This window comes from Cololabis saira, chromosome 17 (genome assembly GCF_033807715.1).
Source record: "Cololabis saira isolate AMF1-May2022 chromosome 17, fColSai1.1, whole genome shotgun sequence".
In the NCBI taxonomy this organism is placed as follows: domain Eukaryota; kingdom Metazoa; phylum Chordata; class Actinopteri; order Beloniformes; family Belonidae; genus Cololabis; species Cololabis saira.
The window spans coordinates 5039150-5051584 of record NC_084603.1 but is presented as its reverse complement, the minus strand read 5'-3'; the positions used below and the strand labels follow the sequence as shown (position 1 = coordinate 5051584).

At 38.7% G+C, this 12435-nt stretch overlaps 1 protein-coding gene across 1 annotated transcript in view; it reads left to right on the top strand.

The window, feature by feature from the left end:
* The window catches only part of dst (dystonin), a 158832-nt gene that overhangs the window by 108332 nt on the left and 38065 nt on the right, over positions 1–12435 (top strand). The window contains 7 exon segments of the mRNA XM_061746058.1: positions 779–905; positions 1073–1123; positions 1916–2151; positions 2272–2401; positions 3782–3981; positions 4620–5118; positions 6595–8063. Coding sequence (XP_061602042.1) covers positions 779–905; positions 1073–1123; positions 1916–2151; positions 2272–2401; positions 3782–3981; positions 4620–5118; positions 6595–8063 — 2712 coding nt within the window.

The following is a 12435-nucleotide window of genomic DNA, read 5'->3' as shown; positions in this document are numbered from 1 at the left end:
CAGGTTGGATGTAGGAGTGAAAGTGAATGGATGTGTAGTCCTTTTAAAGCAACAATGGAAATCCCCAAGAGATCCCTTTTTTTAATTCCACGTGTTATGAGTGCCCCTTTCCACAACCCTCCAGCTAGGGCTGGGCGATATGGACCAAAAGTCATATCTCGATATTTTCTAGCTGAATGGCGATACTCGATATATATCTCGATATTTTTTCTGTGTCCTAATTGGGGTTTCCCCCAAAGCATTATAGCATAGCATCTCTGTTAGCATCTCTGTTAGCTTCATTTTTTCTGAGGCAAACCCTTAAAAAAACAGTCAGTTTTAATACAAAGCCTCGTGCCAAATGTCACACAGGTTCCTTTATTAACAAAGGTCTGCACAATATCAAAATGTATAAAACAAATGAAATAAAAATAAACTGCCTGCATATATAGAATAAAAATGCTTCTTGAATAAAATAAAACAAATATCCCTTTCCTGCATAACAATTACATTAAAATACACTGTGCAATTAATACAATGTAGACAGTAACAGGCAGACTTTTCCACTGAGGTTGACAGTTGTGCAAATAACAAATAAAAAATTCAATTCAATTTGTCACAAAATAAGCTATATCAAAATCCTAAAAAAAAAAAAATCAAAAAAAAAATCGATATAAACGATATTGTCTCGAACCATATCGCGTTTGAAAATATATCGATATATATTAAAATCTCGATATATCGCCCAGCCGTACCTCCAGCTATGTACAATGTATTTGATTGATGAATCTGTCATCAGGGTTTATTAGATGAATGGACATCCAAAGGTCCGGCTGTCCAGGACCTGAACAGTAAAGGATCAGCGCTGTGTAGCTTGATCACCTTTCTCACATCCCCTGCAAAGACAAAGGCACCTAACAAGTCAGGTAAGCGTCATTCTTGTGTGCATTCGAACCATCTGGTGGAATGGGAAGCATGCTGTTTGGGCTCACTCGTGTTGTACTAATCATCCGTGATTGTGGACCAATCTTGTGCCAACAATTCTTGTCAGTGTCCCTGCTCTTGACACTTCTGTCTTATGTCTTTGCATCAGCTCTTACTAATGGTGGTGGTCCAGCAAGCCATACCTACCTAACCAATAAAGGTAACCCAGTGTGGATGTGGATTGTGACTGTGAACTATAACATTTTGTGTTGGCACCGTGGCTCTGGTTGTCGTGGCTCTTTAAAGCGTGAATGACAACTTTTGGAAAATAACTGCAGCTGGAGCGTCAGACTAGTAGGGTTTGGATTAATTGGGTTAAAGGAACAAAGACAATGGAAAAAAAGACATTGTGTCAGTTGTTTGGTATTTTTTCAAATGCTTTTAAGAGCTGGAGCATCTTTATTAAAACCCTGCAACAAATTAAGTTTGTCCATAAATTTCATTAACTTCAAAGGCCAAAATAGGATGATATTTTTACGTTCACTTGTACTCAAGAAAGAACATTTCCTTAATTTTTTTTAAACTGATCTTATTCTTGCCCGTGATGCATTTTTAAGTTACATTCCTCAGATAATCTTTTAACCACAAGTGTAGTCATAAATGGCCTCAACCTGATGAGAAACATTTTTTATGAGTATATTTTTATTGAGTGGTTTGACCTGAAGTTGGATTTTAATAAACAGGTAATGTAAAACTTCCCAGACGCACAGAAAAATGAAGCCATACGAGCCATTTAATCCGGTCCTATAAATGGTTCTTTCATTGGTGCCGTTAATTGTTATCGTAAAGGTTGCAGTTACAAACTCATCCACTGTTACAAATTCTTAATTTTTTATATACACGTTGTACACTAATATATTCATAGTGTGTCATAATTATATAAATCTCACGATGAGATTCTGATTCTGGTGTGTAAAATTGATAGATTTATATATTGTTTGGATGTGTTCAGAGCTGATGGGAATCCAGCAGAACATGGTGTTCATTAGTGAAGGATACACAAACCTTGGGGAAAAACTGAAGAGTCGAGCAGATGAGCTGAGTAGTTCGCTGCAGGAGGTGAAAGACACCCAAAAGGAGACAGAGGACGTGATGACTTGGCTAAAGGAGATGAAAAAGACCACAGCTTCCTGGAACAATGAAGCCACAGAGAGAGGTTCTGTGAAAACACAGCTTGAACAGCAGAAGGTACTAATGTGCTGTTGCTTTTATATTGAAAAAAATGCACCAAGTCCCTTGTTTGTCATGTGTCACTCTTTTTTTGCAAAACACTCGATTTAGCATTTGCGGTTTGTTTGGTTGTCTCAGGCATTTGAAGATGACATGAGGCAGAAGCAGGACCAGCTCCAGAAGCTCCGAGAGAAACTTCTGGGTTTGATTACAACCCATCCAAACTCCCCAGAGGCAGACAAATGGAAGCAGATGCTGGCAGAGATAGGTATGCACCAAGGTGTTGCTCCAGATGGACCTGGGTAATTCCTGGAACTGACACAAACCAAAATTATGTCTCATGTCAATGCTTGAGTTTGAGTAATAGTGCATGTGAAATACTAAAGAGGATTAGTTTTTTTCTTCTCAAACGTATCTTGTTGTGTAACATGGTGACACACAGAGGTGGACAGAGTACTCGACCCCAGTACTTGAGTAAGAGTACAAATACTACTGGTCAAAATTTACTCCGTTACAAGTAAAAGTAGCTCAGTCAAAATATTACTCGATTAAGAGTAGAAAAGTACTTGCTTTTAAAGGTACTTAAGTATCCAAAAGTAAATGCTTTTAAATTTACTTTAAGTAAAAGTAAGAGTAAGAGTAAATTTCAAAGCAGAGAGGTAGTTCAGACACAATAAACATTTGAAAATAAATGTCTGTCGTTTTTCTGTGCCCTCGTTTTTTACTCGGTCGAACTCAAACATTGAGTTAAGATACGGCCAAGGATTTTGTGAAATCCGAGTCCGGCTCATTATCAGACTCAGACGACTCAGCGGATTGTCTTTCTTCTCCTGACGCAGGCGTAGCCATTGTTGCGGCTCTGTCTTGACTTGTTGCAGCTCTGTCTTGACTTGTTGCGGCTCTGTCTTGACTTGTTGCGGCTCTGTCTTGACTTGTTGCAGCTCTGTCTTGACTTGTTGCGGCTCTGTCTTGACTTGTTGCAGCTCTGTCTTGACTTGTTGCGGCTCTGTCTTGACTTGTTGCGGCTCTGTCTTGACTTGTTGCAGCTCTGTCTTGACTTGTTGCGGCTCTGTCTTGACTTGTTGCGGCTCTGTCTTGACTTGTTGCAGCTCTGTCTTGACAAACGCAGGCTACTTTGGCGGTATTGTTTTGAGGAGGCTTGACGTATTCCCGCTTTACGTACATCCCAGTGGAGAGCGTGCACTGTGATAGGTCTCCTCCTTTGACAAAAACAGCTTGTGTCCAATAGGATTTTAGGGAAGAAGAAAAAAGAGCAGACCTGAAAGTAACGAGTACTTTTCAGCCTTCCTAGAAATGTACTCGAGTAAAAGTAAAAATATTTGTCTTGGAAATGTATTCAAGTAAGAGTAATAAGTACCAAAGAAATCTAATACTCAAGTAAAGTACAAATCCTCTGGATATGTACTTAAGTACAGTACTCAAGTAAATTTACTCCGTTACTGTCCACCACTGGTGACACATACATGGTAAGAGAACGTGAGCTGTCGCTGTGCCTCCTCTCTGCTACCCAAATTAATCAAATTTACACATTTGTGATGCCAAGGAGAGAACAGTGGGACGGCAGGCAGAAAGGTGAGTTTATGCTGACGAATGCAGACTGGTGTGATTGTTCTACCTTACTCCTCAGATGCTGCTTGGGCGGACATCAGCGGCTCTGTGGAGGAGAGGAAGCTGCACCTGGAAGAGTCCAACAAAAATCTGGACATCTTCCAAACAACTCAGCTGCAGCTCGGCCAGTGGCTCTCAGAGAAAGAGATGATGATGAGCGTCCTTGGACCGCTCTCTATAGACCCAAACATGCTTAAAATGCAGAAGCAACAAGTTCAGGTTTGCATAGTGAAAGCTTTTAGAAATAATTACCGTATTTTCTGGACTATAAGCCGCACCTGTATATAAGCCGCACCCGCTCTATTTTTTAAAAAACAATAAAAAAAAGATATACCTGTATATAAGCCGCACCCTGTTTTATTTAAAAAAAAAAGATATGCAAGCCGCAGGTATTTATATTGTTAGATTAGATATTTACTACATGTACAGAAGGATTTTGAACTGTAAATGATGTACATGTTTGTACCTAAATAGATCCTTTCCTAACAGAGTCTTTTAACACAGCAGCAACTTTGCTGATTAAAACGGGACAGAACCAAGAGAAAATAACCGGTATTTATTTATGTATTTATCTGTTTGAAATCTGCTTCTACCTACTTCTATCTACTAAAGAAGAAGTAGCGTATTCTTCTTTGCATTTATTTTGTCTTAGTTTTGATTCTAATTCCGGTTAGCACTCCCCCTAGCGGTGGAAGAAAAATCCACAGAATAGCCGCACCTTTGTATAAGCCGCATGGTTCAAAACCTATGAAAAAAGTAGCGGCTTATAGTCCAGAAAATACGGTAGACCCTTATGCATCCAGAATTTCGAATGAACGTTCATCTTGACTCATTTTTTTTTTTTCTCTTTGCTACAGATCCTCCAGAATGAGTTCAAGAGCCGCAAACCTCAGTATGAGCAACTCGAGGAAGCGGCCTCGGCCATTCTGAGCTCGTCAGCCAACCAGGAGCCTTCGAGTGGGAAACAGGTTCAGGAGCAGTTATCGACCGTCACCCAGAAGTGGCAAGACATCACGGGACAGCTGGACCAGCGAGACGGCCTCATCGACCAGGCCGTCGTGAAGACCGGGCAGTTCCAGGAGTTATTGAGGAGCCTCAGCCACACTAGCACTCAGTTGGAGAATCAGCTCACCAACCATCACGCCAACAGCACCCAGCCAGATGCCGTGAAGAAGCAGCTGGAGGACGTTCAAAACATCTCAGCTCAGCTGAGAGAGGAGAGGAAGAAACTGAAGCAGGCTGAGGTCATCAACGCAGAGCTGTCAGCGATGGTGACGGAGGACTATCTCAAAGCAGACCTAGCCAGGCAGCTGGAGAGCGTCAGCAAGCCTTTTGAACAGCTGGAAGACAAAGCAGGTTGGCCTTTTGACTTACCATATTTTCTGGACTATAAGCCGCTACTTTTTTCATAGGTTTTCAACCATGCGGCTTATACAAAGGTGCGGCTAATCTATGGATTTTTCTTCCACCGCTAGGGGGAGTGCTAACCGGAATTAGAATCAAAACTAAGACAAAATAAATGCAAAGAAGAATACGCTACTTCTTCTTTAGCAGATAGAAGTAGGTAGAAGCAGATTTTAAATAGATAAATAAATAGTGGTTATTTTCTCTTGGTTCTGTCCCGTTTTAATCAGCAAAGTTGCTGCCGTGTTAAAATACACTGTTAAGAAAGGATCTATTTAGGTACAAACATGTACATCATTTACAGTTCAAAATCCTTCTGTACATGTAGTAAATATCTAATCTAACAACATAAATATCTGCAACTTGCATATCTTTTTTTTTTTTTTTTTTAAATAGAGCAGATGCGGCTTATATACAGGTGCGGCTTGTATATCTTTTTTTTTATTATTTTTTAAAAGATATAGCGGATGTGGCTTATATACAGGTGCGGCTTATAGTCCAGAAAATACGGTAATGTGATTATGTGGCGTTTCCGTTTAAACATGGCAGCTCCAGATTCTACAATTTACAAATTATTGTGTATTCAATTACTCTTATGCAGTCTTTTATTTGGTGATCTCAGGCACTCATTACAAAGCATTTATCATATGGCTGTTTTGCATTTGGGAAGTCATTTGGTGCAATATTCCAAGTTGCCTTTTTGGTTTCTCCTTGTGCACAAGCCTTAAAAACCTTACATTGGCTACCTGTTAGTTTTCGTGTTGATTTTAAAGTTCTTTTATTAGTTTATAAAGCGCTACATGGGCTTGCGCCAGAGTATATTTCAGAAATGTTTTTATTCTATGAACCAGGAAGGCCCCTCAGATCCTCTGGCTCTTCTTTTCTAGCTGTTCCACAGAGTAGAACTAAAAGATTTGGTGATGCTGCTTTTAACCACTATGCTCCAAAACTGTGGAACAGCGTGCCGGAGGATCTGAGAGGAGCTGGAAATATGGACATTTTTAAACGTAGACTAAAAACTCATCTCTTTGGTCTGGCTTTTATGTAGCATCACATTTTATAGTTTTAGTTTTATTCCGTTTAAAATTTTTTTAAAGGTATCTGTTTTATTTATTTATCTATCTCTTATAATGTTTTTATTATTTTTATTGTTGTGGACTGATTTTTTTTTTTTCTTTATCTTTTTATAAATTTTATATATTTTATATTGTATGTCAGGGTGCATTGGTCTCCCAGTTTTTATCTTTTTGGTCTCCCAGTTTTTATTTGTTTATTATGCTTATTTTTCAATCAAAATGTCAAAGCACCTTGTATTTCATGTACCTGGACGAAAGGTGCTATATAAATAAAATTTGATTGATTGATTGATTGATTGACAAGAGAGGTTCGAGGATTACACTTGCTGATTCCCATGTTTCTCTCTTCCAGCAAAACGAGTCGAGCAGTTGAACTCCACCTTTGCCAGCTCTCAGCAGTTCCACCAGACCTCCAAAGACTTCCAGTCGTGGCTGGGTGAGAAGCTCCAGGACCAGTCCAAGCCCCTGCCCATCTCTGCCAAAGTGGACGTTCTGGAGCAAACTCTGGAGGAGCAAAGTCAGCTCCAGAAGGCTCTCGGGGAACACGAGGAAGCCTACAATACAATCACCGGAGAAGGAGAGAGGCTCCTGCACAGCACTGACGGTGCAGAGAAGTTGGCGCTGCAGGGACAGCTCACGGCCCTCTCCTCCAACTGGGACGAACTGAAGAAGAACTCTGCAGAGCAGGCGGAAAAACTCAAAGTTGCTCTGCTGAGATCTCAGAAGTATCAGGAGCATACGGAGAAGCTGAGCTCTTGGATTCAGGACTGTGAGGCAAGTGAGGAGCAGGTCAAGCTCACCATCGACCCTGTTGGAGTGGAGAACTCCATTTCACAAGCGAAGGCTCTGCAGAAGGATGTTGACAAGCACAGAGGGTTGGTGGAGCAGCTCAACTCAGCCGCGGAGAGCCTCTTTGAAGTGGCCAACACGGATACCGAAACCATAAAAGAAGACAAGGATACCATTGGTAAACGGATGGATCGGTTAGTGGAAAACCTGCAAAGTAAAAGGGAATCCCTGGAGAAGATCTCACACGCTGTTAAAGAATTTAACGATTCTAACAAAGAGTTAAAGGGCCAGCTTGAGGGAGCCAGGAAGCAGGTGGAATCCTACGAATCTCAAGGGGTGCAGGCACACAGTAACAAAAACTTGACCAACATGAAAGCTCAACACAAGAGTTTAGAAGGAGTGCAGAACCAAGTGGAGCACATGCAGTCCTTAGCCAAGGACCTTGTGGTGGACGTCCCAGACGCAGAAGGAGTGACAGACCTCTTACTGCAGGCTGACAGCGTAGAAGAAGAGTATCGTGACCTTAACAAGAAAGTTGAGGAAGCATGCCAGGTTATGGAGAGTAAACTGCAGGGCATTGGACAGTTCCAAAACAGCATCCGTGAGATGTTTTCCAACTTCACAGAGCTGGACGATGAGCTGGACAGCATGCCTCCAGTGGATCTGGACTTGGCCGTCTTGAAAGATCAGCAGGACAGCATTGAGAACTTCATCTCCAAGCTGCGGGAGCTGATGGCCAACACGGACAACGCTGAGGACAGCTGCAAGAAGATGCTGGAGTCTGAATCATCACCTGACCTGCTGGGCCTGAAGAGAGATCTGGACGCTCTGAGTAAGCAGTGCGGCAAACTCCTGGACCGGGCCAAGGGCAGAGAGGTCCAGGTGCAGAGCACCCTCACCAAGCTGGAGGAGCTGTATGGTAAACTCCATCTAGTGGAAGAGAAACTCTGCAAGGCTGTAGATAAGGAAGCGTCCCAGGAGGCCGTTGGCATGGAGACAGACGTGATTAACCACCAGCTGGAGGCCTTTAAGGTATGTTGATCTAAATATATTGCTGTCATTTTTGTTCCGTTGTTTAAAAACGGAAATAGATGTGTGACTGGATAAATGGGGAATCCCTGAAACGTGACATGTGCACCTGTTTCTGTTTTAATTTGGTTCTCCAAAAAGATGACGGACCAAAGATTTACCTTTTTTTTTTTTTTTTTACATGTTTCTTTATTGGGTAATCCATGTAAATTATATTACACAATAAACATTTCTTTTAAAGGGTTCGACAGAATACCCCGTTTTATATTTTACCATACACACTCAAAAAAAATAAAAATTAATAAATAAATACCTAAATAAAAAAAAAATAATAATAAATAAATAAAATAAATAAGGACACAAAACTTAACATAACAAACACCCCAAAAACACACACACACTGCAAAATACGTAATTATAAACAGGTCCCAAAGTAAGTACCGATTACCAATCAAACTCTGACTGAGGACAATAATAATAGGAAAAATAAAGTAATAAACTAAAATACAGGACACGCAAAACAGCAGCAACAAAAAAAGTTAAAAAAAGTTAAAAAAAAAATAAGATAAATAAATAAAAATTAAAATAAACTGACATAAGAGGAACCCTAAAAAAAATGATTTACCATTTTAGTGAATATTGTATTAAGCAGTCTACAAAATATTTTAGCTTAAAAAAACAATTATTTTGCTGTGTCCTTGTGGAACTGACATGAATATTTTATACTTATCTTTTGTTCCTTGGTATTTGCCCATTTTCTGTTTAATAGGAATTTCATTTAGTTAAGTGTTTTGGATGAAAAACAACAAAACTAGATGAATAGTAAAGAATACAAAGAGAGCTCACAATATGGGAGTTGACAAAAGCAACATATAGATATCACTAGGATGATGTAGGAGTTGCAATTAAAAGCAGAACCCAGATGGAAAACGGACAGGACACAAAACTGAGCAGAATAGATAAAACAAGAAATATTGATAAAACATTAAACCTTTACATCTAAGGGAGAACTAAGAACAACGAAGCAAAGAGTAACAGGAAACAAGTAAAGGACATAATGAAACCCTTAGACTATAACAATTGTATTCACTTCTATAAACGGCATTAAGATAATTAATGTATCAGATGACTGGGGATCGAAAATATTTTTTCTAAAAACTACTATCTAAATAAATTAAATTTAAATTTACCACACTAAACATTACATTATCTGTTTTAGGAGTAAAACTGTGGAACTCATTAGAAAATGACCTTAAACTAGCAAATTCAATAAAAGCATACAAGATATTATTCAAAGCAAAGGTAATGGACACATATATAGAAACACAATAAACAAACAAAGAAGAATGCACACATGCACGAGATAAAATGACAACTTAAATTTGTTTTGCCGGTTTCCTTAGCATCTTTTCACTTTCTGTTTTCAGAGCTATCATTATTATTATTATCATATTATTGCTATTATTATTATTACTATTACTATTATCATCACCATCATTATTATTGTTATTATTATTATTATTATTATAACTATTATTATTATTATTATTATTATTACTATTATTATTATTCTGTGTAGACTTATGATACTTCATTTGTTTTTTTTGTATATTTTATTCTGTTAAAAGGTGGGCAAGATAAGCTTTATGCTTCAAGCCCAGACCTTTTCGGTCAAATCACAATGTTGACCAGGGAAAAACCTGTGTTATCTTGTTTGTTGATTTTTCATTTTTGTTTGTGATTGACCGAAATAAATATTTACTACTAAACTACTACTACTACTACTAAACATTGATTTCTAATCTAACAGTTCCTGAGAAATCATGCTGCATAAAATCTGTTATTTGTGAACATGTTCCTAAAATGTTGTAAACCTATAGACAAGCATTAAGATGCTGCAAGGGGGGGGAAGGTGGCCAATAGGCGCTTCACAAAGCGGGCTTGCTACGTACAACGCAATCCTCCGGGGACTGTGGGTTCATTTAGGGCATCTGGTGTTAACAATAGAGCAGGGGTCCATATGCAGTGATGGGGCAAGTGGGACAGACCGTCACAGCCAGGTGGTCGCCAGCAGGGTGTCACTTGGTTCAGTAATGAAGCTCCGCCTGCACTCTCATCTCTAAGGATTCGTTTGTTTCTAGTTGGTTCTCTCATAAGTTAGTTATGTTGCTTATGATTTTAAAATACCTTGACCACTATGTATCACTATATATTTAAAGCAGGGCAGAACATTTAATACGTTTACTAATATTAAGTTGAGTTGGTAAATATAATGTTTGCAGTACAAGAGTAAAAGAACAATAGTCAGACGGTTAGTAAGTACTTTAATGGTTAGTACTACTGGTTCTTTCTGTACTTTTAATAATAATAATAATAATAATAATAATAAACTTTATTTATATAGCACCTTTCAGACGAAAGTCGCAGCTCAAGGTGCTTTACAGTAACAGTACAAATAAACAACAACAGCAAATAAAACAAAAAACACAAATATTTAAGTGCAGTGATATGAAACATAACCCTCACAAAATTCAGTTCCAAATTCCTCCACAGAACAACTACTAAGATAGGATAATATAAAAAGGAATATAAAATTGAATATATGAATATAAAAAGGTAAAAATGCTGCATGAGTCGTAGGCATATGAAAATAAAAAGATAAAAATATCAACAAATAAGAGTACAAGATAAAAATGATCATATAAAAACATTTAAAAGTATAAAAGTAATGCAGACAGTAAAAATCAATGATATATACGGTAGATAAAAGGAACGTGGCAGCTAAAGCGCGGTTATCTTCTGTTTAAATGCTTGAGTAAAGAGATAGGTTTTAAGTTGTCTTTTGAAGATTTCTACCGACTCGGCTTCCCTGATGTTTTTGGGCAGTGTGTTCTTACTCTGTACTTTTCAAAATGTCTAAAAGTTACTGGACTGATGCACAATACATGTTTATAAATGATATAATCTAAAGAGCTATGGATGATTTCTTTCATGCTTTTACGTTAAAGCATTAGGAATGTCTATATTAAATGTGAAAATTATGCACATCTTTAATACCACCAATCTTCATGTATGTCATAATAGTTTATTGCAAACCAATATTAGTCCATAAAACCACTGGCATCTTTTTTTTAATACCAGTTAGGGATAAAACAACAGTTTACCATTAGCAAGATTTAGAGACAGATGCAAATATTGCAAAAGCTTCCAAATTCCTGTCGAGTTCTCCGCAAGAGGATTACCCTACATTTGGAGGTGAAATGAAATGATTCTTCATATATAGTATTAGATCGTATTACATTAAACAATGTAAACAGCTGTGTCCAGGCAAATGACTATCCTTAAATGTGGGTCAAGAGATTTCTTTTCTGCTCTGCATTGATCCGACCTTCAGGTCACACGCCTGGATGAAACAATCATTGGTGTGGCTTGAGGGGGTGAAGGTGTCATCTTGTTGCACAGAGTTCGATTTGTAGCGTGACTATTAATAAAGAAGTGATTCAAATTTTTGCTGAGAGGCAGTGTTGTCTTGGTGCAGGTCCGGTCTTTGTCCTGCAGAAGTCTGGGTTGAGAGGGCACGAAAAAATGCTTGTGGAAAAACCTCTTTGTTGCAAAGATGACTATTGTCGGTTTTGCAGCTAAAATTGTCTTTCATTTAGTTTGCAGCATTAAAACGTTACGTATTTCTGCTCACCTCCAGCTTCATTTTCACTGAATCAAACTAGTTTTGCTGTAGAGAAGTAGGATTTAACGGCAGCTCGTAAGAAAGAAATAAACAGAGGACGACGAGGCTCGTCTGTGCTCTGTTACCATTTTAGGTCATGTTCTGAGAGAGACTTCATGTGTTTATCTTTTTTCTCATATGAGTTTTAAAGGTGTATGTAAATCCCCATCTGCACCTTGGAGCTCTGCTTTAATGTCCAACATGACTGGGGGCTGGTGTAGGCGTCTTTTCTCATTGTTCAGACATTACATCAGTGTCTCCAGCAATTCTAAAAGAATTGCTGCCCTCTGATTCATACTATAGCTACTCCATTTCACTGATGATGGTGATGAAAGTGCCACTGGGACCTCGTAGTGTTGTTTACTTGCTGCCTCATGACGCATTCTCCTTGAAGGGAAACATGAAACTTCCACGGGCCAGTTGTTGTATGAATAGATTCATCATCTTACTGTAAGGTGTCGAGTTTTCCGCTCATCAACAGGCTCTAGTCTTGTTCGCAGTACAGACATAAATCTCCACATGATGGAAAACTATTTAGAAACAGCGACGTGAAAATCTTTTGAGTGATTAACTGTTTCTACCTCTAGGTACATGTTAGGGATGGGCGGTATGGACTAAAAAATTGATCACGATAATTTCTGGCATTTATCC